Here is a 27,521-nt window from a genome sequence, read left to right as displayed (position 1 = left end):
CACTCTCACCACGACACTGTGTGGAGAGACTCCACTACTGGACAGCCCCTGTTCACCAAGCAGCACACACAGGCTTTGTCTTACTGAGAAGTCTAGTGAGTCACCCCAAAAAGAAATCTCCTACTCTGGGGTGTTACTGGGACTGTGCTCGCTCATCTCACTGCTGAACAACATCCTGATTGGCCCTACAGGATATTATGACAATCGCTTAAAGGCTTTTGTGCTCTGATACTCATCCTGGCTGGAGCCTTCTTCCTTGCAGGTTGTAGGCGAGATAAAAAACACACAGATACATCAAGTTTTTTCAATTTAAAAAAATCACTCTATTTCATTACCAGGTAGAATTTCATTCTAGTAAGGCTCTTTATATAAGTTAAATAATTATTTTAATAAAAAGAAATAAATACTTCTCTCTTCACATTAGATAATTCCCTGGAGACAGAAAAAAACAACCAAAAAACAAACAATAAACCAACCCCAACTACAGGGGCTTCACTATGGATTTGTTACAAATCAAAAGATGGTAAATGCTTTCTTGCTATGGTCATCACAAATCCAGTTTTAGGAATCAAGTAGATCGTAGATGTTCCAGAAACAGAAGAAAACTCTCCTTGAGGAAACAGTAGCTAAGCAAATTGTCCTTGAGAAGGTAAGTTCACAACTGTTAAGACCACCAAAGATGAGAGTCCCATTTGTGCATCGTGCGGCTGTGTGTGCTGTGAGGTATAAGCACCCATCCCAGTGGCAGAGGTTCACAGCGTTTGTTCTTAACCGTTCCCTTGGTGAAGTCAGTCTTTCTGGGCTTGCATTTCAGGTGCATTAGCTAATTTCAAAGAGAGTTACTGTCTCCAAAATCGGGGAAAAAACAAAAAAAAAAATCTTATCCACTACTTCATAGCCTAAAGAGGAAAATTTGTGTGCCTGCTGCCTTTTCAAATAAAGTATTGGAAAAGTAACTAAAAGAAGAGTTAGTCACCCCAAGGTGATCACAGTGTTACTCTAATAGTGCATGTCTCACAGCAGCTGCTGATGGATTATTTCCCACACCATCTTCTTGCGGAAGTAAGGCATGTCATCCTGAAAAGCAAAGAAAAACCCATTCAATATGAAGTCATGGCAGAAAGAGGCAGAAACTACGCACAAACACCCAGTTAATTCTTTAATGTGAAGCTCCTTTCAAGAACTGTCAACCCTTGCCATTTGGCTCCAACATGGGTTTCACCCACACAGCTCCTAAGAGGGGGACGTGACCAAACCAGATTTACTTGGCCACACAGCATCTTACAGGCACTTGAATAAAAGACCAGTGTGTTGGAAAATAACCAGTGTCTTAACTGGTCAAAGGGTGAAACCTGTTTCTCCAAATGATACGAAGGCCAGATATCACAAACCTGCTGGCTGCATTATCTCACCCAAGAGAAGTCTCACTGATTCAACTAGAAAGCAGATACCAGATGTGAGGATGGAGAAGACAGCTCTGCCCTGCTGAGGTCCCTTTGAAGTTCCAACCACCAAAACCAGAGAAAGGTACAAAACCTCAGTCCCTGCCCCAGACACAATTAACAGCTGCTGCCTAACTTCCCTGGCTCTTGTATCTGTGTGAAAGTCTGGAGCTGTTTATAACCTTCACTCACCTGTGTAAAGGTTATGGGTTTGTCTCTGGAGATATAATCTGCGTATTTGCACAGAAAAACCCCGCAGTCACTTCCATTCTCTTGCTGAGGAATTTCCTAATGAATGCAAAGAAGATGGAGAATTTTCTTCTATCTTAAAAGAAAAGCAATTTGGAAGTAGCACACGTTACCCACATGAACAATACACTAACCACACACTTGGGAAACTCCTTGCATAACCCATTTACCACTCCCAAACACAGGAATAGACCCAATTAACTGCACAACACCCCTCCCCTCTGCTTCCTTTACTTGGATGTCACAATCCAAATTCTTGGCAGGCCAACAAGGGATAGCAACCTCCTCCCTGCAAGGTGTCTTGAGGTTTGCAGTGTCCTGTTTCTTGGAGTCTTTAGATAGTGTTTTTTACTATTAGCTTGTTGAGAAACATCAGCTCAACCCTTTCCTTTGCCACATGCCAGGATCTGTGCTGCAAACAAGAGCCTACATTTGACAGCAGCTAAACAGGTTTTTAAATTTGACTTGCAAAAGGGGGGCAAAGCCAGATTCACCAAAATGTGTCAGGCTAATTGAAAAAAAAAAGTATCCATCCAGCAAGGAGAGGCACTGCTTGAGGATTTCATCCCAGCATGGTTTCCTGGTCCACCCACAGCCTGAGGTGGTACCATAAGAACACAAGATGCTTATGGCCGTTTCTCTAAAGGCTTGGACTTCTTAGAAAGTGTTAAGACCTTCATGACAAGTAGTTACAGTTCACATTTCAAATCCAACTAGTGCTCACATACATGTTCCTCCATGTTGTGAAGAGTCCACTCTGAAAAAGTCAGCTGTAGATTTCTTTTCTGCTGGCTTTCTTCTTGCAGGTAATAGCTGTTTAAAACAAAACAAAATCACTCTTCATCTCCGTAACTTAGGCCAATAAAAAAAAAAAGAGCTGCTGAAGGATCACAGGAAGATGAATGGCAGGACAGTAAAATGTCAGAGGATCCTCACAGCAGCTGATTTAAGGCATTTGGAGGAAAAAATACAAATCTTAAATTTACAAACACAGTGAGGGGCTGTGAAATAATGGTCAGGAATGAGACCAGATGATCAGGAATGAGAACAACAATTCCAACAGAGACTTCCACAAAAGTGTAAGCTCATTGCTAAGTAGAGGTCAAAAAACCCCTCCAAATCACATGTTATCAGAGGAAGAACAGAAATACCAAGCAAGGAAGCATAATGGCATAATTCCACTGTGTGCCTTAATCCCCCACACCAGGTGCACCTCCAGAAAAAACTCAAAAGCTTCTGGGCTAATACCTCCAGCTGAGGAAGCTCCCAGGCCACCAGTTGCTGAAATAAGACTCTTAAGGAAAAATTTATTTGATGCAGACCTGTTCTTTATACCCTCTTCCCAGTCATCTGCTGTTAACTGTTCAGGAGAGCACTGGACTAAAACAACACTTGGTTTGTCTCTGTGGGGCTGCTCAGAATCACAGAATGATCTTGGTTGGAAAAGCCCTTGAAGCTCCTCCAGTCCAACCATGACCCTCAGCCTGACTGTTCCCAACTCCACCAGATCCCTCAGCACTGGCTCAGCCCGACTCTCCAACCCCTCCAGGGATGGGGACTCCCCCCCTGCCCTGGGCAGCCCATCCCAACGCCCAACAGCCCCTTCTGCACAGAAATCCTGCCTCAGAGCCAGCCTGACCCTGCCCTGGGCAGCTTGAGGCCATTCCCTCGGGGCCTGGCGCTGGGGCCTTGGCTCCAGAGACTCATCCCCCCTCTCTGTCCCCTCCTGTCAGGTAGCTGTAGAAGGCCAGGAGGTCTCCCCTCAGCCTCCTCTTCTCCAAACTAAACAACCCCTCCTGCTCGTGCTCTACAAAGCTGTTGGATTAAGGGTTTTTACTACTTCTGCATTAGTGGCAAAGACATCTAAGGATGCTGGTTTGCACAACATGAAAATCTGTACCCGTTACATTTGAGATGTGTGCCATGCCAGCTGATACATCTGGAAAAGCTTCCCACAACACATCTGTCTTGAATAAGAATGTCACACAAATAGCATGCAGTAAGGACATGACGGTAGCCTGCTGGGGTAGGCTGGGGGGAAATATGGTGGTTTTGTTTAAAACTCTGAACAGAATAGAAGAGGTATAGACAAACTGAGAAGGAGCACGTTACATAGCTCACAACATTACGGGGGGGGGCGGGGAAGGTCTCAGTACAAGAAAAGGATAAAAGAGGTAAGCAGTAAAGAGTAAAAGTATGTGTAGCTGGTCACTAATAGGAGTGTGTATACCCTAGGACACCAACATTACTGAGTTGCAACCTGAAAGTTCTTAAAGAAGGGTGAGTTGAAAAGCTCTTGCAAGGCTGTAATCCTTCTACAGTCAGGTTGGTATTTTGAATCACTCCCCTGAAATCCTTCCCTCTCAGTTTTATTCATTACTAACAAAGTCAGTACACATGTGCCATGGGCCTATCACTTGTTTGACAGTGACACTTTGTCTGTGCCTAGAGTGGGAAGTTGGCAAAATCCAGGCAAAAATCCAAAAGACCCTGGGTAGAGGGGTTGATGTGAAATTCGGGTAAGTAGCCAGTGTCTCACAATTCGCAGCAAGTGAATCAAATATTTCTGTTTCATATCTACAAGAAATGTGAAAACTTGCAGTTGTGTTACAGGGACAAAATCCAAACCCACCTCATAATTCACAACATAAAAGCATTGACTGAGCAGTTACTTACAACAAAGTTTCACAGATTTCGTCCTTTTTGTGTCCCATTGAGTCAAAGTATTTGATAGTCTTCTTTCTGATGTCTATGACCTGTTATTAAAAGGTGACTGTTAGACAAAGCACAAACTTGTGCTGCACACACCCCAAAACCTAAATGACTTTTCTTGCTGGTTTTTTCCCCCCATCCAATTCTAAATGAAAAGCCAGTTTGACTCACCCCTAGTGTCCAGTGGTGTCTCAAGTGAATGGGCACAAAGATGAGGTCCTTATTGAAGAGATCCACATCTCTGGTCCATCTTCTTACAGCATTATAGCCCCCAGAAAGTAGTTTGGGGTAAAAGAAAGTACTAAAAGCGTGGACTGCTGGATATCCTTCTTTCTTATTTCTTTCCACCAGAAGACACATGTAGAAATTAATGATCTGTACCATAAAGAGTAAACTTGAAATGTAAAATAAGACATTAGCTTACCAAAAGAAAAATACAGCAACATGTTTTTGCTGGCCACCCTTAAGTACACAGGTGAGAGAACTCCAGCCTCATCTGTCAGATTTTGTTCTGAAAATTCTGTACTCAGTTACTTCTGCAGTTTGATAAAAACAGTAACCTAGACTAACTCCTGGAAGCTTCATAATACAAGAAATAAAGTAACTTCCAGAAAGACTAGACCCTTAAGTACTGATATTTCTAGGCGGTACAGTGGGGGCTCATCAAGTAACTTTGAAAAGTCTTCTGCACACAGTGAAAGGGTTATTTTAAAATAAATGCTGAATTGAAATCTCATTGTGCTGCAGGTAGTTTTACCTCATCATTTAGCCACTGAAGGTCCATTAGTGTGTGGATGTCCTCACGAGTGACCTTTAGTTTGAAGGCACTGCTCATGATCTCACCTGGATCACCTCTGCCAAATGCGGCACTGACCTCTCTCTCCATGGCCTGAAATGAACAATTAAACGGGGAAAGATTTGTGAAACAAGAGCACTGAGGACACTAACCTGTGGGCAGCTTTCAGCTGAAACAAGGCCTGTAAATCAGGCTCAGGAGACAGAGCAACTGGCTTTGCCAGTTTTTTGTTAAGTTAGAAATAGCACTTTTTGGTTGGTTTGTTTCAGCATCCTAACTTTAAACTTTAGAGACCAGGCTTGCTTCTATTTTTTTTCACAAAGGAAGCTGATATAAGACGTATGGACTAGTAAACACACTAAAGCAGCTGAAAACGGAACCAAAGTACAGCAAACAACCTTCCCACTGATGCTGCAGCCCTCGCAATACTGAGGTTTGAGCCAGTAACAGCAGGCATCCTCCATGCCAAGGCAGCTAAGTCAGGGGCCTGAAAGTAATTGGAAGTGAGGGACTTCAAATGGAACTGAAGTAACAGCAAAGGGGGAAACCAAGGCAGCTACACCAGTGTCAGGCAAACCTGAGTCCAGGTTGTGCATGCAACAGGTTGTAATATGGATGTTTCTACCTAAGTCTGCTTAAGGAATGCAAATAAACTCCTAGGCCTATTAGTACAAAACACTCGGACCTACAATAGCATCTCCTTCTTGGCTGAATCTGGGCTAGCAAAATAAGAGAAACACTTGGTTTTTCTGGTACTGAGCATGATTCTGCAGACTTTAAACTCTGGATTTGCTAGCCCTTTCCAAGTCAATCCTCAATGGGCAAAAAAGGACGTGGTCAAACAGATCAGCACAACTGCAACTCTGAAGAATAAAAGCAGCCAAATTTCATACCGATAGGGGAATCTGAACTCTGCTGAGAAGTGTAACTACGTTAACTCCTGTGACCACTGTCACATGCAGTGCACCCACACCCAGTGCACATACATGACTCTCTGAGATCCCGAGGACACACATAAGATGCCCAGGTCCCCCACAAGCAATGTGACACCATGGATCAGCAAGAGCTTATTTTTCAGGTTCTATCACCACAGTAGGACAGGTTAAGAGGCTGAGCCAATACAACCGTATGCATTAGGTTAGTACTGCTCTGGGAGACTGTTGTTAAACCTGGACTAAATCTTGTCCTGGTTGCAGAAGCCCCACAAACCCTTAGGTTAGCACAGCAGGAGGAGTGTGTGTAGCACAATAAATCCTCAGAAGCAGCTTTATTGCTAACCCTTGCACTGTGAAGTCATAGCTGCAGACACTCAGTAACAGGTTAAACACAAGTTTTTAACTTTCAAAAAGCCTTAAGAACCACCCATAATAAATGGAGTTCCTTGCAGCTGTTTCACAGCCTTCTGTTTTGTCTATCAGACTGTCACTTAAGTTACCTCTGTGAGTGGAGAAAAGTGTTCTACTGTTTTTGCTGGGCTTTGCAATTTCTTTTCTTCCACACCAAGGACAGATGATTTTCTGTTTAGAACAGGTGCCAGGTGCAATTGGAGAAATGACTCTTCTGAGACTTCAGCTCCATGCTGTTTCTGTCAGACAAAAGGACATTTAGCAAGCAAGCACGCACAGATTTTTTGGCTAGGGGACAATGCAGAAAATCTTGCTCATGTATAAAACTGGGTTTTTCTACATACATCCAACCAGCAAACTCCAAAGTTACTTTTTACTGATGACTGCATTCCAACTGTGCACCCATGTAATGCTGCACTCAAAACTAAACAGAGGCATGAGAAGCAGAAAATCACTTTAGCTTGGACTAGCGTTAAGAACCCCAGCAAAGCCTCACCTGTAGGTAGGATGCAAGTCCTAGTAGACACAAGTATCTCACAGGTTGAGATTAAGACTAATATTTCTGATTCCCACGAGTAAAATTTTATTTTTGATCTAAGTCCTGACCAGAGATGAAAGTCAAAGAGATGTACTTCTTATCTCACAAAACAAGAGAAGACTAAAGATACCACAGTCCAGCTTTGCAGCTCAACTAAGTCTGTGCGCTAAAGATTTTGAAGGTACACCCAAAACATTAATAAAAACAACAACATTAATGGCAGCGAGAAACCCTTTGTGATAGTGCTACTCATCAAATAACGCTCCTGCTTTCCCTGGGAAAAACAGGCAGGACAAATACATTATCTGCTCAACAAGATATGTAAGTGAAGAGTGCAAAAATTTCTGATCACAAACAGCTATATTTTCCTAAACAGTGAAATAATGAATAACAGAAGCTTACCCCTGCAATGGCTTGTTTCACTGAGTTTCCCTGTTCATGAGAGTTTTCTACTGGTGTGTAGTACCTGTGAGAAGAGAGAGAGAGAGAGGGAGGGAGAAAGAAAGAGAATGACAAGTGAGCTGCATATCAGTACTGTCCTAGGTAATGCTCAAGAATTCACCTTCTGGATTAAGAAATGCTTTTTCAAGGCTGATCCTGACTAGAGCCTCAGCTGCACACATGAACATGGCACATCATCATCTCAGCTTCCAGCACCATTTTTTCATAGCAGCAAGACTGGGATAGAATGAAGAGCTGGGAGCTTTGCAAACTTTCTTCCATCTACATGTGGAAGACCCCTTTTATTTCTCTTTATTGGTTTCATTATTTAGAAAACAGGGAAGCAGCCAGCACTTCCTCTATCAAGTGCGTTGTGGTCTACTGGTGATAAACACTGCATGCTAGGTGTTACACTGCAAGGTATAACATGAACATCTGCAACTATACCTGCATCCAAATCTAGTTAGCTTACAGAAACTAAGATCAGCACATTGACTCAAAAATGGGACAGGTACAGGATGTTTACTTGCCTTCTATAGGCTAGTCAAGAGAGTGACTATCCCCATTTGGAGAGGATTATCATTAAAACCACGTAGACTCTGAAGAGCAAACAAATACACAGACATTACAATTGTCCATAGATATGTCCCTTCTTCAAAAACAAGAATTTTCATTGTCACCAAAGATCCCCTTTTTCAGGAGGGAGACCTACAACAGACTCTCATAGTATTGTACACTCACTATGCTTTAAAACCTTTCAGTCCAGCATGGTAAGAATAGATATGACCTTGTAAAATTACTTCAGTTAGTAGATAAACCTTCATAAAAAGGCAATAAAAAGTTCCTTTTGGTTGAACTCATCATACTCTACCAGTTATTTTATTTCCTTCTCTCCCCTCAAGCTTAGGGGATCCAGTGACAATTGAAGCACAGGAACAATGCTGCACAGCTAAATATAGTGCTGGTGTTTAAAGCGGGGAAAAGAATAGGGACAAAATTGGCTAAAAAACCAGGACTGCCACAACTCTGCTCCCATCTATGCCTTCTCCTCTCTCACTTAAAGGAAGGTCACTGCAGAAAGACACGTCCATCAGACTGCCATACAAAATCTCTCCCTATAGCTGCGCTCACTGCAACCAAAACCCCATTTCCCTCAACACCACACAGCCATCTGAACTCACATCCCTGCCAGCTCAGTCAACGCAAATGAGTCCACCGGCCTCTCAAACAGGCAGACAACCCAACAGCATGCTTCCTTTTGGGTCTCATATTCAAACCCAAGGCAGCCTGTAAGTCACAAAAACTGCCTCAGTCCCACCAGGCTTTACAAGCTCTCTAATCCTTATGCTTAGGATGCTAGTTTCAAAGTGAAAAAAAATGTCAGCTCATTAATGGTTTGGCAGAAAGATACTCAAAAGCAAAAATGGATTCTGCAGATCCAAGGACAACTTGGTACAGCTATCACTCTCACCCTCACTGACTTTCTTCCCACAGCAAAGGACCCAGAAAACATCACACCAGCACAACCCTGTTTGTCCTGCAGCACAGCTCTAGTGGGTATTTGAGACACAACTGGCTTGCGAGCAGCTCCAGAGCCACAAGCTAGCTACTCCTCTTCCACAGCACTGAGACAATAAATATGATTTAAATATGGTTTGTCTTCTTCTGGACACTGCTGGAGGCTGCAAGAGACAGGCACACAGAACTAGAAGAAACAAGAACCATGATTAAAAGAGACTCTACCTGATCATATCACTTCTCTGAGGCCACTGTGGGCTGCAAACATCTGAACATTTGGTACCTGCACAGAAAAGGAGTAATATGAAAACAAGAAGTCAACTTTCAATCACCATCAGATGTATACAGCTCTTGGTTTCTGGGTCACGAATGCAAAAAAAACCCCAACTTTTAATGATGACTGTATGGTTAGGAAGTTCAAACTCTGGCAAACAGTGTGAACTCTGAATATCATTTGTGAGTGTATTAAGAGCTGAAGCAGGGATTTTATTAAGTTTTAAATCCTAGATTGCACGCTTGACTAAACAAGTGATTTTTGCAAAGCCAGATGCTCCTCCAGGCTCAGAAGAATAGCTCGTCATTTTTCCATGACAAAACAAGCTTTCCCCAAACTCTAGTACCTTCTCAGAAATAATTTCAGAACCCATACGATTGCACAATAAAGTCACAGATATGTAAAAAGTAGTACTGATGAAAAATAATTTAAGTAAGGGAAAAAAAAAAAGACTGGGACAACATTAAACGCATACGCATGGTATTATAACACACGGCTGGTACAAAAGCAAATCGCTTGTCAGCAAACCAGTTTAACTAGCCCACTCTGCAGTAGACAACTAAGGTCACCTTCAGTAGTTACAGTATCTTCAACTAACTAAAAGTGATCTACAAAAGAAGCCAATGCTATCAGCAGTGGTACTGTGCAGTTAGCTCACCTGGTTTTGAAGCTCTGCTAACACAGAAAGTCACACATAGCATTAAAAAGGGATTAAAGAGTAACACATAAGCACAACTCTGAGTTAAGAGGCGTCTAAGGGTGCACAGTAATGTACCACTCTGCCCCAGTACAAACAGCCAGATACGATGACATTCTCCTCTATAGTGCAGTTACCTCTGCAGCTCCAGACGGCGCTGGTACAGTATCATCTCTCAAGTACAATTTTAAACAAACTTTTTCACGTCAACAAAAAACTTACAAAGTCATTTTAGCCAATAACTAGCTATGGCTTGGGGGGGTGGGGTGGGGGGGTGGGTCCCCCTCTTTTTTGTCCCTCCTTTCTTTACAAAGACAGCTCACCTCATTCTAAGAGCTGACATTAGCTACGCTGGCATAAACACGCTGGCTGATTTAGATTTCCTTATAAGCAGATACAGATTAATGATACACCAGCACTGACAAATCTTTTTAGCATAATCTATATATACACTTTGAGACTTAAAGAAATGACCTATTTGAAGTCTTATCTACAAAGTGGAACAGATATGAATCACAGGGATACTCACTGGTCCATAGCCTCATATACGGATGGACATCTCCTCCATTTTTTTGTCCTTCCAGGTGACTCACATTCATCATCGGTTCCTTGGAGTAGGCTTGAACACTTTGGTGCAGCAAAAAACACCAGAAAATAATCACAGTTTTAATTTTTATTTCTATACGTATGGTATTTGTTATCAATGCATACCGATTCACTAGAAAGGATACAGTTTATTCATACACAGCTGTCTATGATAGAGTTGGAAGCCATAGTTAAAGCAATAGAAATAGGTAAAGTAAAATTAGGCTGTTTAACCCCTTAATAGAAACATCCTGTCTCCTGCATTGGTTTCATGACAAAATACAAAGGGTATTTTCATGAGGAGGCAGTTCATTCAGAAGTTCAGCTACTTTCAACTTGGGTGTACTGAAGATATAGGAGTCAAATTTTCTGTCTCTTCAGAATTTGAAGAGAGACTAATCAATCATGAAATTGTATTCCTTTACCATTTCACCAGCAAATCAGTTGCTCTTTTGTCTTTTCTTTAAAAAGTATTCTTTGCACATCCTACAAATAACTGGATTAATCTGAGAAGGCCACTTTATGGGACAAGACAGCATTTGTTACAACCCTCCTTGACCAATTCTTTTCCATCTATTTATTAAAGATTATGCTGACACTGAGAACGCAGTGTCCACAACATACATACTTCTGGGACATTTTACTTCAGACCTGTTCAACTCTGACCTCAGGGACTACATGCTCATTAGCAGTTGGAGCCCATCAGACACATTCCACAGGAACACTCTCTGTGTTTAGTTTCATCTGAAACTGTTTCACACGCTCCATGTCTGCCCTGAGATATGAGCCAAACCACAATAATCAATGACTGGGAGATTAGAAGCTGGAAGCAGGGCCCTGACCCACCCTAAAATGTTATTGCCAGTGCACCTAAAATTACATGAGATACCGTTTTCCACATAATTTTCATGCACCAGAATCTTTAATCATGGTATGCTGTTCTGAAGTCATGTGTTTACATGTTTTCTAGCTGTGAACCACTGAGCAGAGATTGGGATTTTTCTAACCTTGGTAACAATCCATGTTTCACAGCTTTTTAAGGAAACTGCAAGAAAGCATGGCATTTTCTGCCATCTCACTGCGTAGAAAGGCATCAGTACCATCTTGGCATCACTATTTTACAAGAATTAGGTCCCTTCTGCACAACTTTGAAGTGTAATTATTCCACTAAGATAATGGCTTCTATTATTTTTGTGTTTTTCACTTGTGTATTTAACTTCATGCAATCCCTTGACACAATTATGAGATGTTAACTATACTCATCACTGGTAATATATGAATCAGAATTACACACAAGTTTTCCTTTGCAGGTTGCTTTAGGAATGGGAACTCTACACACAAGTGGGATTTTGTCAACTTAGTGTACTGCAAAGAGAAAACTTCCTACAATTTTGTGTGAGAAAAATTGGGGGAGAGTGGAAAGGAACACAGAAAATTCTGGCATTCCCTGTGTTTACCTTAAATATCACATTCTCAGATAAAACGGGATTCCAGACCAAGGGAAACCTCATCAATTGCAAACAAGAGGAAGATAAATTCTTTTTCATGGTGCTACAGAATAACCAGTGCTGTGGCTTTTTATACCAGAAGTTACACTGTCAGCACTAAGAACTAGATTCTTCCTTTCCTAACACAGAGACAAGAAAGGAGTCTCAGAAACACAACCATATCAACAAAGGAATCTTCACCTTTAGAATATACATTCAGAGCATATTCATGCTTCATTGCAGGGAGCTGAAGGGGGGTGTTAGTGTTTTAAGAATTAGTTTGCCCCAACACCTGCCCTGGAACACTGAGTGTAGGAAAGATTAATTCCCCTCCACTTCCATGTGCAACACCTACAAAGTTACCACCAAAAAGTTAATGGTTATTGTTTCTGTAATTACTTGCGGAAAGTTGGCAGCTGTGGATTAGGGCAGCTTCTAGGATGTGTCTTCTTCACCAGTTGCAAAAGCTGTTTGTATTTTGCCTTTTCTTCTCGCTGAACATCCTGGCAGAATGGAGGGAAAAACCAAACAGATTAGAACCACCGCATCTGAAGCAAATGTTTGTAATCTGGATATAGTGCAGACTGCACAGGCTGTTCCCAAAATACTGGCATGTTATTCAAATTTACTTTAGCAGGAATTCCCACACCTCCAATTTGTGATAGCCTTGCTCTAGGAGCTCATGTCCCACTATAAACCTCAAAATTCCTGTTTCCTCAAATGGGGGCTTCTTCTCTTCAGCTGTGGTCTGCACCTCTTGCATAATAATTCAGCCTAATAAACATTCCTGTCCATATACATAATGATTGGGTGCTATGAGTCCCCAGGGAATCTTAATCATACTCCACAGCTTGCTGTGGACTGCTTCTTCAGCACCCCAGTGTAAGTTCTTCTCCCATGTAAACTAGGTTTATTAGGAATTTTCCAAAGTTGGTTCAGATACTGGATGGAAAAGACAGGGAAACACCTCTCAAATAGTCCTGTAAGGAAGAATTATCATCAACTGAGTGGGTTTTTTGCCTGCATTATCCTTTTAAAGTTGGTATGTAAAGATCACAGTCGGGCTAGGTTAAGGCCAAAACAGCGAAACAACTTTGCAACAAATATACACTTAGTGACAAGGCACTACAGGTCCACTTACAAGTGAAACTGGCTGGAGAGTCCTCCCCCTGTACACCATTTCCATCAAAATGGTTTCAAATTTAATCTTTTGGCAACAGAGCACTGCTCTGTTCCAAGCCATGACACATGTAGAGGCAACTAAAATGCTATGTGCTGATTTTCCAAAAGATTCCTTCAACTTCATTAACTACACCCTCTGTGCTGTTACCAACTGCCACTTTGGTGTTTACATACAGTTTTGTTACAACTCCTAAGCTGTTTCATTTCAAAAGGTGCCCTTCTCACCCAGCATACCTCTTCAGCAGTACAGAAAAGCCTCCCCATTTTGATGACTTCTGAAGTCGTGGATTCTGGCTTTGCACGCTCCTTAATAGGTGGCCTCAGTGTTAAGATGCTCTCTGGAGCAGGTTTGATGTGGTATTTGACATTCCTGCTTGTGCTAAAAACATCAACAGCAAAAGAAAAGAGAACATTCAGATATGCACCTCCACCACCGACTATTTTGTAAAGCATGTACACTGAAGATAATGGAGAGAGATGTGAGATGTTTACGACTTTCAGATGAAGACCTGCTGTCTTCAGCTGGCTAATGGGAAAGTACAGAGAAGTAAAGGTGAAAAGCAAAACAACTGCCTTGAATATACACATATTATTTGACCTGCACGTCGCAGCTGCACTCAGAGGCACATGTTATGTCCATGGCAGTGTAAGTCCTCAGTCAATATGGAAGACTAAAGAACCACGCAGGTGTGCTATTCATACAGCCCTCAGCTCTTCTAAAAGCCAGCACACTGGCACCAAAGCACAGCTGCTGCTTTCCTCACAGAATCATTCTGGCAGAGACCTCTGGAGATCATCTGGTCCAAAGCCCTGCCCAAGCAGGGTTACCCACAGCAGGTTACCCAGGACTGTGTCCCATCAGGTTTTCAAACATCTCCAAGGACAGCGACTCCACAATCTCTCTGGGCAACCTCTGCCAGTATCTGACCACCCTCAGAATAAAAAAGCATTTCCTGATGTTCAGATGGAAATTTTCTGGCTTTCAGTTTGTGCCCATCGCCTCTTGTCCTGTCAGTGGGCACCACTGAGAAGAGTCTAGCTCCGTCCTCATCATTCCCTCCCTTCAGATGTTTATACATATTGATGAGATCCCTCTGAGCCTTCTCTTTTCCAGGCTGAAGAGTCCCAGCCCTCTCAGTCTCTCCTCAATGAAAGATGCTTCACTCTCTTTGTGGCTCTTTGCTGGACTCGCTCCAGTAAATCCACATCTTCCCTGTGCAGGGGAGCCCAGCGCTGGACACAACACTCCAGAAGTGGCCTGAGCAGAAAGGAAGGATAACCAACCCCGACCAGCTGGAAATGCTATTCCTAATGCAGCCCAGGATGCTGTTGGCCTTTGCCACGAGGATGTAGCACTGGTTCATGGTCAGCTTGACGTCTGTCAGGATCTCCTCCTCTGCAGAGCTGCTTTCCGCCTGGCCAGCCCCCAGCGTGTCCCGCTGTGTGGAGCCGTTCCTCCCCACACAGGGCTTTCCAGTTCTGCTTTGTTGAACTTCATGAGCTCCCTGCCCAGTTCTCCAGCCTGGCCAGGTCCCTCTGGATGGCAGCACACCCATCGGGTGCACTGGCTGCTCCTCCCAGTTCCCTAGCACTTGCTGAGGGGGCTCTCTCTCCCCTCGTCCAGCCCATTAATGAAGATGTCAAACAGCATTGGCCCCAGCACTGATCCCTGGGGTACACCACCAGTGACTGGCCTCCAGCTGGACTTTGTAACTTTGTTACCACAGTACCTCCACGCTGCAGTAAGCACGAGATGACCAAGCCAATTTTGAGACTGGAAGGCAAATAGTAGCATCAAATCACATCATGACCCACTCCCTCCTCCTTCCAGCTGTTTCTGACTGAGGTAAGTGTACAAACCGCCTCAGCATCCCTTAAGCAATAATTCAAAACAAATGCAATGTAAAGGCAAGTCTTTTTATCAAATCAGGAACTAGTTTATGCCAAAGAGCATGGAGGTTTTTTTGAGAGAAGGTTGTAGTTTGGTTTTTTTTATTATTATTTTTTTAAAACAACTTATTTTTCCTGTCAAATTAACTTTTTTCACAAGCATTCCTGGTCTCAGTCTCTTCTCAAATTCAACACTTCCTCCTGCATTGGACCTTTAATCTTTATCTAATGATTTAATCTTATCCCGTGTCTATGAAATATCTGGATTTAAAGAAAAAGTTTAAAATTGGTTGGAGGAAAAAAGCCAAACAGCTGGAGACCTTCCTTAGTACAGCAGCCTGGAGGAATTCCAGAATACCTTGGAAAAATATTGCTATGTGGACACAAATACAGACGTTAGGCAACACAGAGGAAGTTCAAGCATGAAAGATAGCAAAAACCCTTCAGAGAAGTCAAAGAAAATGGAAGGATTTTTACCTTGAACATGGAATTGCCCTATGAGAAAGGGGTAGTGTTTCCTTATGCAAGCAAGTATTGGTTTCACAAGGCATTGTATCTACGAGAGAAGAGCATAAACCATCAGTAATTATAAAATGAATCTGAAGAGTTTTATGAGTTTACAGAAAAGAACCTCAACAAAGATAAATTATTTTCATTTTCTCTATTTCATCGTAATATTATTTGTGTTATGTTACTTTAGGATATTTTCAGATTTTTGTATTGGCAACTACAGAAAGCTGTGCACACAACATATTGGCAGCCTAAACCTGAAACAGAAAAAGGTTATAAGGATCTACTACCTAAAATTAGCATTTAAAACAATTTACTTCTGGCAAGCTAAGAGTGGACATACCAGAACTGAAGGACTTCATCCAAGGCAGCTCTTGTACTGAGATGACAAGAGAAATGCCTGGCCCCGATCCAGAAGCAATGCCAGGGAAGAATGACTTCACACTCAAGTATTTCTAGATGCTACCTAGGTTTTGTGCCTGTAATAATCTGTACATAAGGCCTAGGGGTGAAGCTGCACAGTACACAAGGTAGGGTGAAAAAGAAACTAGTTAATAACTTGATGTCTGCTTACCAATCTGTAGCATTTCTATGTCTAGCACAGACCCTCCTGGTCTTTTAGATGAAAAGTCAAAAGAAGTGAACTGAACCTTAAATAAAAAAAAAGAAAAGTACCAGTGTGAGTATGACCTGAATGTGAATCCAAGCAAACACAAACTTCATGAAATTTAGTCAGCTCTATTATGACTTGGCAACCGTGATTTGCTGGTTCAGACTGCAGCAGAATGCAAATCTTTGCAGGATCTCTGACAAATACACTTTAATTTTTTAATACAGGCTCTCATACAAACAGTGATTAAAACAAGACAAGCTTATCCCTGAGTTCTCCTCAGTCAGCTCCTAAACATTCTGAAGTGTGATAGTTTAGTCCTTGAAAAATATGGTTTGTACAAATAAGAGGAACATTCTCAGGAACAAATAATAATAGAGCATGATGGTTTCTTATTCCTCTTATCATGTGGGGCAATAAGAAAAATAACACTACACCTTTGAACCAAGCTAGGGAGTGAGCAGTTCATGACTCATTTTTACAGAGCCAAAGTCCTACAGGAATCCTCTCCTGGACTGGTGGATAATAAATCTAGCAGGAAGAGGTTAATCCAGAGGAAGTATGCAGTTCTTCTTGTAAGGTATTGTATACTGACTCCTCAACTACAAGATTGAGTAAAAGAGTAACAGTTTGCAAACACATTAAAGCTACAAACCTGAACAACTGTAAAGAATCTGGAAGGCAACAAATATTTTGCTCCTTCCTCAGCTGCAAGTGCTAGAGCAGGGTGTGCAAACCTGAGTAAGGCAAACCCCGCACACAAGAGCTGCCTGCTAGAGGGGGCAAAGAACCACCTGCTGCTGTACGGTCTCAGAGCAGGCCCAACATCCGGATGCCTTAGGGAGAGCCACTTCCTCTTTCATCTTGCACAGGTTCTATCTACTTTTAAAATCCTTGCTAACCTTTCCTGCAGACTCTGTGATTGGAGTGGCATGGCTGACTGAAGCCTTCTGGTGTTCTCTTGTTGCCTTGACTGGCAACTTCACCCCAGCAGAAGCTTTCTCTTTAAGCTCAGAGATGGCAAAATCTAAAAACCAAAGACAGGCCATGTAAGAACACGATTTGAAAGGGCATTTAATTTTTTATTTGCATTACAGCCCATCCCCTTAATCCCACCTAAAGCAGTGCAACTCATTTCAAGTTACATACCCTTCTGCCAACTGCAATTGGTGGTGATTTTTGCATTAGTTGGCTCGTTGAGCAGTCTCTCAGAGCTGGAGCTCAAAGACTAACCTATGAGTCTGCCAGCCAGATCTGCAAAAACACCCTGCTTTTGGGAGCATCCCTGTTTCTGGAGAAGCAGCACAGGGTGCAATTTACCCTCCTCATCCCCTCCACACATGCATGTACTCTTGCAGTTTATTACGAATCACTCTAGTCTAGATGAGAGAAGCCCTTCACTGAAGTCTAGAAACCAAAGCTACCCAAGCCTGTTCTTTTCAGTATTAAAGCAGCAGAGACATGCAATCCCTCAGACAGTATTTCCAAACATCACCAAGCCAAGGCTGTCTAATAAGGGGCTATGTTAGAGATTAAATCATATTAGACAACAGCATTTGTTTGAAGGTAAGAGAATGACATTTTAGCAGATGAGGGCATAGTTGGTACTATGTTCTGACAAGCAGATTTGGCCTACTTACTAAGACATGTGAATTGTTCCTACCAAGAGTCAGTCATGTTGCTAAAAGGAGGAGGGATAGGGGAGTGAGATATCAATTTGACGTATTTTTCCACTGTTTTATGCTCAAGCCCAAATCGCACACTAACGGTTCAGCAGCCCCTCTCATTAAATAAGGGGCAGCATCTTTTGTCAAGCAGTAAATAGGAAGCTCCACATCTCCTCGTAGAACTTGTGCTAGGAAATGTTGTGCAGCCTAAAGAGTATCATTTCTCCTGCATCACTGAAGATGGAAAAGGGGAAATGTCCACCTCAAATCATGACCAACGCAGCTGGCATTCAGAGGCACTGATGTGGCCGCAGGCAGCTGCATAATTCTACCCTGAAACACTTAGTGAAGGGGGTATCAGAGCAAGCCTCACCGAAGAGAGTGCTTCTCTACCCTGCTGTTCTCTCCTATGTCTGGCCTCTGCTGCATCTCCATCCTTCTTCTATCTTTTCAAAACGCACTTGCCAAAATTTTCAGATTCAAACTAAACAGATTCTTCTGTTTTCAGTTCAGCTTTCCCCGCCCCCCTCCCCACTCACTAGCTCACAGAAATACCATTTTTCTCTGCCTGTTACCTTCAATTTAGTTACTTTCCCTCACATCCCAGATTCTACGTGATTTTTTCCTAAGACATACAGGTTTTCTGAACTAGCAGAAGTACACTGCAAATAGAGACAGGAGGGAGCACACAGCTTTGATTTAAAATACTCTTTCTGCTGACATGCATAGTCTTACTGCCAGAGAGACCTGGGATATCTCCTGCCGGCAGTAAAAGTATTGTGCCCTGCCACAGTCAACACAGATAACATCACATTCAGGGCTAGGCCCTATGATATGGCCACATGGAAAGAATGGCTTGAAAAGCCACAGTTTCAGTAGCCATGCTGAAGTACAAAAGCCAGAATTTTCTAAGGTATATGAAACCTAAGAAGAATCAGGCATATTAATATTAAATACTTCCATAACGTGCAATACCTGATTTTTTCTTTTTTGCTTGAGTCTCATTAGGATCTTCTGAAGGTGGCTGGACACTGAGGAAAAAACACACAGAACATTGTTTTGGAACCACAGGTAAGCTGCAAACAGGCTGATCTCTCTTCACAGGGCCAAAACTTCCAAAGTTAGTTCTCATATCCTGAAGGTCTCCCCCTCCAAACACCCTGGGATCATCTCAGACACACACCCCACCCCCAATTGCCACTGCTGAGCATCCCTCACCCACAACCCCCACCTCTCCCAGTCAATGGACCGCTCACAGAGAGCTAATTATCACAATAAAGCATATTAGGCCTCTTTTTCTTGTTGTGTTAATGCCTCCTAAGGTTTTACCTTTGGTCCTATCACCAAAAAAATTGCTTAATCTGTAAAGTTTTCTTCTTTCCTCAAGGAAAAAAGCATACCAGGGATTACTAAACCATGTAAATTCGTAAATCACTACTCTGAGTTGCAAAGAAAAGTCTAAGTAGGACAGGAAATAAAAGGTGGGAAAGCAACTCATACATACACCCACTTAAATAACTTACTGTTAAATCAGCGCTTGTGAACTACTTCTTGAAATAATTCTTAGCTACACCCTTTCTTACAAAGCATGTCCAAGTATTGTATCAGTCAATACCATGATAAAGCCTAGCAAAAACTTTTACGTTGGGAACAGAGCGCAACAGTTGTTCCTAATTTTTTCTTTCTCTTTGCCTCCAAAATGCCATGACAGACAGTAAAGATTCTTTGAAGAATTCTTTGTTCTTCTTATACAAAATAATTTCTTGTAAACAGTTATGCTCCCAAACTCTGCTGGTAACACTGCTTCTGGACCATCTTCTGTTTACATCAAGAGCACAAAAGGTAACGGATATCCTTAACAGCACCTTTCATACAATATAAAGAATGTTCGCTATTACTGTCAAAGTCAGGCAGAAAATATTGCAGGATAGCTGTTAAATGCAAATCTATTCCTATAAAAATGCATTCTTACTCAGCATATTTGATACTGCAGAAGGTAAAACTGAAGAAGGCAAAATATTTGTATCCTCCTGCTCAATTTTTAGCAAGAGCTAACTCGTTCTGAGCTGCTCTTTGATGAAAACTTTCCAGCATCAGTCTTCTCCAGGGATAAAGCACAATTCAGCCTCCTCCAGGCTTCGGTCTGAGATAAGCACAGTTTAAACACCTGACTCTGATTACAGTAACTGTTTGGAACAGCTTTTTTTTCCTCCAGCTTTAGCAAAGCACCCAACACCTATGAGAGTGTTGTTTTGTCCTTTTTTACTTTACTAACCACTTGAAGGTTTAGACTTAATTTGATCACAAGAAAAGATTAATTCTCTTTTGGTAATTCAAAATTGGGAAATCTTTGATATTCTGAAGCAGGCATGGTCAGGGAACACGGATGGGCAAAAGGCAAGGAAAAAAACAAATCTATGCTCAGCTGCCTCTGTCTCCGACAGGAACACACAACCCTGCAAGAAGGTTAAACTGTGGCACTGCAACTCGGGTTTTGCCAAGGGCCTGGGAGAAACAGGTGAGCACACAGGGTGTTGAGCAATATTTGAAACATGCTGAAAAAATGGGCCAGAAAATAAAAGTATTTTGAGACTGCTCTCCATTTAAAGATGCGTTCGTGCCCTCTTCCACGCTTTAGAGGAGACAGCACCTATTTACACCCAGCATTTTACTTGCCTCCTTACAAATACAGGAAAAAAAAAAAAAAGGTATTAGGAAAACCCAATAACTCTGGATACACCTATATACGCTCAGGCTCTGTACTTTTCAAAACTTCCTCCCCCACCAGTGTTGAGGACAGTTCATTAAGATTTATAATTTAAATTTGTAAAAAATTCAAGTATTCACAGGTTAATCCACCCCCACCCCAAATTGCACACTTCAGTGGTGCAGCACAACAGTAGCTAACGCTTATCTACTTTCCCCACCAGTTTCACCACCCATGCTCATAATTTTTCATCTTTCTACCGTGGGAAACCTCAAGTGGCAGAAACAACCACCACCCCGTGGTTTAGATTTCCTTGAAGAGACTCACACAGGGGAGCTGGGAACACCTTTGCCATTTTACAGCACATTTTAGAAAGCACTGTTGGAAAACTTATTTTCAGCAGGACAGCTCCTGAAGCCACCTGACACACTTTCACTTGAATTTCATCCTGCTTCGCCTGTCATTTCCAGTGATCTCTTAGCAAAACCGGGGCTCGTGGTCAGACTGTGACACGACAGCCTGCAGTGTCTACAAAGGCACAGTCTTCAGTTTGGAGTTGTGCTCTGCACAGCAGCTGCAAACAACTACTTGTGCAACAACTGGCTCTTTCCAGAAGACGCTCACTTTTCCCATTCGCTCTGGAACACGAGAAACTAAGTGGAGCCTCCCGGAGCAACAGTTTCTCCCAGAGGGAGCAACCATACGCTCCAAAACACAGCACATACATTCGCTCTTTTCAGAAAGATGGAAGTGACAGGCATGGAGATGGCTTAGCCATCTGTCACTGGGAGCTCTGGGGCACAAGCAATGGTTAACGCCTGGGAAGCCATCCCTCTTTTTTTCACTCCAATGCCGTATCCCCATGCCATGACTTCCCTCCATCCAATATATCCATATATATATATATAATTATTCTCTGCTACTTCAACGTATGTACCGCAAGTCTCCACCCCTTTTCTTCTTTTCACCCCCCCCACTGTGCAGATGGAAAGCGAACGAGAGGGTGGGTTTGCCGGCGGATTTATCGGGAACATCTGGACCCCACAATCATCTCAGCATCGCACGTGAACAACTGTGACCGTGAGCGCAGGGCGACCGACAGCGGCCGTGAGCCACGGCCAGCCGCACGGGCCAAGAGCCGGGCCAGGAGAAGAGGAGGAGGTGCAGCCTGGTCTGCTTCACCCACTGCCGTGCCGGGGTGGGAATAAGGGCGGTGGGTGACACGGCTCTCGGGGGAGCCCATCGCGAGCCCTGCCGCCCCTCGGCGCGGCTCTAGGCGTGCAGAGGGGCCGAGCCCAGCCCAGGGGCGGGCAGCCGGAGCTGGGGGGGGGGGGGGGGGGAACCCCGGGGCGAAACACCACACTGCACCCGAGCTCAGGATGCGACGGAGCGACTAACGCCGCTCCCGCCCCCGGCCCGAACACCTCAGGCCGAGGAGAAGCCGGCTGAGGCGCCCAGCTCGGGGCAGGCTCCCGCGCCCGGCAAGCAGGCCCTGGGGGTCCCGCAGGCCCCACCCGGGGAGGCGGCGGGGGGGGGCTGGTGGCGGGGCGAGGCCCTCGGGGCGGCTCGCTGACCTGGGGGGCGGCCTCTTGCGCGGCGGCGGGGCGGGGGGCGGCGCGGGGCGGCGGGCGGCGGCGAGGAGGGCGCCGAGGGCCCCCAGCAGCCATTGGTACATAGGCCCCGGCCGCCCGCGGCGGAAGTGCGCCCCGCCCGCGCCCGCCGCGTCGCCCTCCCATTGGCTGCGCCGCCGCGGGCCCGCGGGGGGGCGGGGCCAAAGCGCGCGCATGCGCGTGGCAGTTTTTTCCGTTGCTAGGGCGCGCGCTAAGGACGCGTCCTGCTGTTGTTCCCACGCCCCCCCCCCCCCAATATTCTGCTGATGTTCCCCCCAAAATTCTGCTGATGTCCACCCACCACCACCGTGTCCTACTGATGTCCCCCCCTCCCGGTGCCCCCCCGCAGGCAGGCTCCTCGCCTTTCCCTTTACAGAGCTGCGAGCCGCGCCCCGGCGCGGAGGTTGGCGCTGGGCGCTCGCCCTCCCTGCCCGCGGGGAGATGTTAAAACCCTCCCCGGCGCTGCCGGCCGGGAGAGGCCGGTGTCCCCCTCGGGGAGAAGCCCCCTCGTGGCCCACACGGGCTAAAAAAGTCGCTCCGCCTCTCAAGAAGCGGAGGCGGGTGAGAGCGCCCGGCGGCGCAGGTCGCTGCCCGCCCCTTCCTGCTTCCTCTCCCCTCAGGGGTTGAGGAAATGCAAATCCCGGGCTTACCCAGCCCAGCCCTGCTCGAGCGACGCGGTCTTTTCGCTCTTTCGCTTGAGCAGTCTCGGCAGAGGGACCGTCCGGGACATGGCTGAAGCGCAACTGAAGCGGTTCTCGGATAGGTCCGATGATACCGGCGTTCCACCATTGTGACGCTCCGCTCGGACAGCCACTCCGTGAAGCCCCCGCGCTGTACCAGCCGCCGCTGAGCCAAGCTGCCTGCCTAGGCCGGCTCCTGGCGAGCTCGGCTGTTAGAGCAATTCCTCTCCACAAGTAAAAAGAGCTTTTAAATCCTGTGCTTCACCATCATTCATTTTATGAGTCGTTATCTCCGCGGGGGGGGGGGGGGGAGAAATCGGTGGGGGAAGCTGCAGGTGTTGCTGCAGCCGCGAACCGCGTCCTGGAGAGACTTTTCCACGTGAGGAGTGAATTTTTTTTTTTTTTTTTAAGCTTTAAGGAAGCTGCGGAGCAAAGTGAGCTGATTAAAGTGCTCTGGCTTTCCACACCTGCAGGGAGTCTGAAGTGATGGTGGTGTCTGCTTTAATTAAAACGACCTCCCTCGTTACTTTAGGAACTTAATTATCTTTCCGCTTACGCTTCAGGGCTGTGGCTACGGCAGATGCCTGAGCCCTGGACGCAGAGGTGCGGTGTGGCGGCAGGGAGCAGGCAGGGCCGGGTGGGTGGTGGCAGCAGCCCGGCAGAGGGCATGGCAGCCCCACGCAGGGCCTGCGGCTTGGGGATGCTGCTTCAACCGGCTTTGCCATTTGTTTCTTCTTGCCGGCCGGTGTATTTCAGCCAAATCCTGCAGCCGGGAGCTCGGGGTGGGTGTGGGGGGTGTGTGTGTGCGTGCAGGGTGTTTGTTTGAATTCCTGTGTAAGGAAAGGCGTGAGAGGGTTTTTCTCGGTTTAGCTCTGCAAAGCCAACGCTTGTCAGTGACGCTCCGGCTGTTTCTGCCCACGGCTAAATCTGTGGAGAGAAAACCAGAGCACTGAACCCACCGGACCGGACAATATCCTACAAGCTAGGAGAGGGGGGAAAAGGGGTCTCCCCTGCCCACAAGGCAGATGTGGCACCCATGAGGGTCATAGAGCGGGACAGCAGGGGCTGGTGCTGAGGCTTCTCTCCTGCCCTGAGACCCCCACCCCGAGCCCAGCACTGGGGCAGCAGGATTCCTCCAACAGTCACATCCCCCCAGCTGCGGTTCCCTCCACCATGCAGCATAATCCACCGTTGAAGAAGTAGTAGGATTTGGAAAAAAAAATAGGAGAAATCTTCCTAGGAATGGTGCTTGTTGTTTTAAACCAGTTCCTCTGTGCCTCCCGATAACACCACTTCCTTATCCTCACCAGGACAGTGTAAGGAGAGTGATTTTAACACTGTCAAATTATTTTTAAAACGTCTGTGTGAATGGTTTTGTGTGTGCTGGAAAAGTACCTGGCTGTGACCACAGGGTCAGTGCAGCTGCGGTGCCCATCCGACGTCTGTATAACCTGTGCAGTCTGAAGGGCTTGTCCCAGGCACAGGAGGACAGTTAACATGATCTGATTTTTAATTTTTTACACGGTGTTTGACATGAAGAGTATTACAATCTCTAAAACATCAATAGCCAAATACATAACGAAGTTACAATTTCATTAATACCATCAGACTGAGCAATCTTTCTTCTTGTAGCTTTTTTTCCTCTCTCTCACATACATGACAAAAATGTCCTTTTTTTTTTTTTTTCTTAAAGGCAAATATAACAACAGCTAGATGTGTGAGAGGCTGTATGTTGTAACACCTGGCATGTCTTTACAGTGCAGTTTTACATCAGTTACATTTCTCAATCCCTATAATTTATGCAGCTGATGGTTAGCTTCATGACTTAATTCTCTACTATGCCTTTGAGCTTCTTGCTCAGTACATTGCTGTGTAATGACTCAAAATTATGACATTTCATGCATGTAAACCAGAATCCTGTTATCAGCCATTTAAATGCACATGGATTACCAGTGTCCCATCTCTGATCCGATACTGAGTGCAGATAATTTCAGAATCTGGGCTCATTAATTGTGTGTTACCCAAAGTCTCTACCTTTAGAGCAGCTTCAGTGTGCAAGCAATGTTGTTTATGTACCTGGATGCTAAATCAGTGTGTTTCAAATTAGAGGGATAACAAAGTAATTCCACTGAATAATTAATTTTGGGGCCATATCAGTAATTTTAGGTATCTACCTAATTTTAGGTATATAAAGCATAATATACTTAATCTGTCATTTAAAAACTTTTTATTTTCCATGTGCTCAGGATGATGTACAGGTGGCACAGTGCTATACCAGAGAGGTGGTTTCCAGTGTTATGGTTTGGGCCCAGAGGACAAATGAGCACCCAGCAGCCATTCACTTACCTCTTCCCCCGCAGCCCTGGTAAGGAGAAAAAGCAAAAGGCTCAGGAATGGAGATAAGGGGAGGGAGGGGTTGCTCACCCATAAATGGTCACAGGCTCCTTAGGGGAAGAAAAAAGCTGTCACTTTAATTCAAAGCACTAACAATAATGGCACTTAACAGACAGAATGGGACAGTGAGAAGCGTTACCATATTTTAAACACCTACCCCCACCCCTCCCCTCTTCCCGGGCTCAGTTTTATTCCCAATATCTCTACCTCCTTCCCCAGCAGCACAGGGGATGGGGGGTGCAGTCAGTCCTGCTGCTTCTTCCTCCAAGGAGGGGGGTAATCATTCTTCTGCATTCTTCCTCCTGCCCCACGGGGCGTCCCTCTCGTGGGAGACAGTCCGCCACACGCTGTTCTCCGCTGTGGTGGGACACATTCTTCTGGAGACGCCCCGGCGTGGGTCACCGCCACGTGCTGCATTCCTCCCAGCGCCGGGCTGCAGCGCGAGGGCGGCTTCTGCCCTCAGAGTCCCGGGGTCCTCCACAGGCTGCAGGTGAATCTGCTCTGGTGACCTCCGTGGGAGGCAAGGGGGGTGGCCCTGCCCCCTCACCACAGGATACAGGGGGGCTGTCTGCTCCAGCACATCTCCCCCCCTTCCTTCTCCTTCCTTCCTTCCACTGACCCCGGTGTTCGCAGAGGTGTCCTTCTCATAACCCGTCCTCAAGGTCCACTCCCCAAACCCTCTCTCAGGTTCCTCATCTTAAATATGTTATCACAGAGGTGCAGCCACCATCACCTTGGCCACAGGTGGGTCTGACTTGGAGCTGGGGGAGATTTTGAGAAGCTTCTCACGGGGGCCACCCCTGTAACCACCTCCCCCACTACCGAAACCCTCATCACACAAACCCAGCGCAGCCAGAAAGATTGTTTCCCTGTTTCCCCCACTGCCACCCCCCAAGTCTAAACCCAAGAGGGGCCAGGTTAGCTCAGCGGCTGTGATCCCTGTCATCGCCCAGCTCTGGGCACTGCACCCTGCTTTCACTCACTGCCTCCAAACAGGGGATTGGCATGTGGGGCTGGAGCTGGGCGCTCCCAAACCAGCACTGCGAGTCTCAGCAGGGCGCATTTGCTGATGCTTTCACATCGCTCATTCGCTAATCTTTGCAATTCTTTGCCTTGGGTATCATCTCACTAAATATGATTCAATTTGTCAACGTAGCTGCCTTCTGACTCGTGAGTGTTTAGCTGGTCAGCCCGTTTTGTACAGTCACTCTCTATCAAGTGGCGATCGCATGCGACAGCAGAAGTGCTTGGAAAAAATAGTTTCTCTTTCACCCCGTATAGCTGTGAGGCTGACACCGGCTCTCTCCTTTGCACTGCCCCAGTTCAGCAAGGCCACGCGTTACAATGCAGTGCCTGTAGTTAAGGTGCCTTTATAATACTGGTTCACATTGGTTGCATTTTTTGTTCCCTGTAATTTGCATAGCTGAAGGTTAAGTTCACGGCTTCGCTGTGTATTATCCCTTTCAGTTTCCTGTCCGGGACAGGAATAGCTCTAAGTCCATCTCTGCCCAACAGCCCATTTAAGACTCTGTTTATGGTGCATCGTAGCTGGTGGGGCATATTTCACCCAAGTGCCTGCGTATCCAGCATGCCTCATGCACATGAGAACACGGTGCCAAACAGCACATTGTGGGAGCAGAGATGACAACAAGGCCAAGTGCCAGGTCCTGCCCTTGGGCCACAAAACCCCCTGCATGGCTACAGGCTTGGGGAGGGGTGGCTGGAGCTGTCTGGAAGAGAAGGATCTGGGGGTTCTCATTGACAAGCAGCTGAACAGGAGCCCGCAGTGAGCCCGGGTGGCCAAGAAAGCCAACGGCATCCTGGCTTGTATCAGCAATAGTGTGACCGGCAGGAGCAGGGAGGTGACAGTCCCCCTGTGCTCTGCACTGGGGAGGCCACACCTGGAGGGTTGTGTCCAGTTTTGGGCACCTCAGCACGAGAGAGATCTGGAGGGGCTGGAGCGAGGGCAGAGGAGGGCAACGAGGCTGGGGAAGGGCCTGGAGAATAAACCCTGTGAGGAGCCACTGAAGGAGCTGGGAGTGTTCAGTGTGAGGAGGAGGAGGCTGAGGGGAGACCTCATCACTCTCTGCAGCTCCCTGACAGGACATTGCAGAGAGGTTGGTGCTGGTCTCTTCTCATGGGTGATTAGTGACAGAACAAGAGGGAACGGCTTGAAACTGCAACAG

General features: G+C 45.4%; 1 protein-coding gene across 1 annotated transcript; it reads right to left on the bottom strand.

Annotated features, from left to right (window-relative positions):
* Nucleotides 1-305: 305 nt before the first annotated feature.
* Nucleotides 306-22,349, bottom strand: SENP2 (SUMO specific peptidase 2). Its single transcript, XM_074912104.1, has 17 exons — nucleotides 22,226-22,349; nucleotides 18,920-18,975; nucleotides 17,180-17,304; nucleotides 16,242-16,317; nucleotides 15,635-15,713; nucleotides 13,502-13,646; nucleotides 12,485-12,588; nucleotides 10,543-10,640; nucleotides 9,268-9,325; nucleotides 7,486-7,549; nucleotides 6,635-6,784; nucleotides 5,161-5,292; nucleotides 4,575-4,778; nucleotides 4,368-4,447; nucleotides 2,420-2,504; nucleotides 1,635-1,730; nucleotides 306-1,077 (listed from the first exon to the last, which is right to left on the bottom strand). The coding sequence occupies exons 1-17, from the start codon at nucleotides 22,324-22,326 to the stop codon at nucleotides 1,015-1,017; spliced, it is 1,716 nt and encodes a 571-aa protein (XP_074768205.1). The 5' UTR covers nucleotides 22,327-22,349; the 3' UTR covers nucleotides 306-1,014.
* Nucleotides 22,350-27,521: the final 5,172 nt, after the last annotated feature.

The sequence above is a fragment of the Athene noctua genome, chromosome 8 (assembly GCF_965140245.1).
Source record: "Athene noctua chromosome 8, bAthNoc1.hap1.1, whole genome shotgun sequence".
NCBI classification, from domain to species: domain Eukaryota; kingdom Metazoa; phylum Chordata; class Aves; order Strigiformes; family Strigidae; genus Athene; species Athene noctua.
Note: the sequence above shows the minus strand (reverse complement) of the source record. Positions and strands in the feature narration are given on the sequence as shown.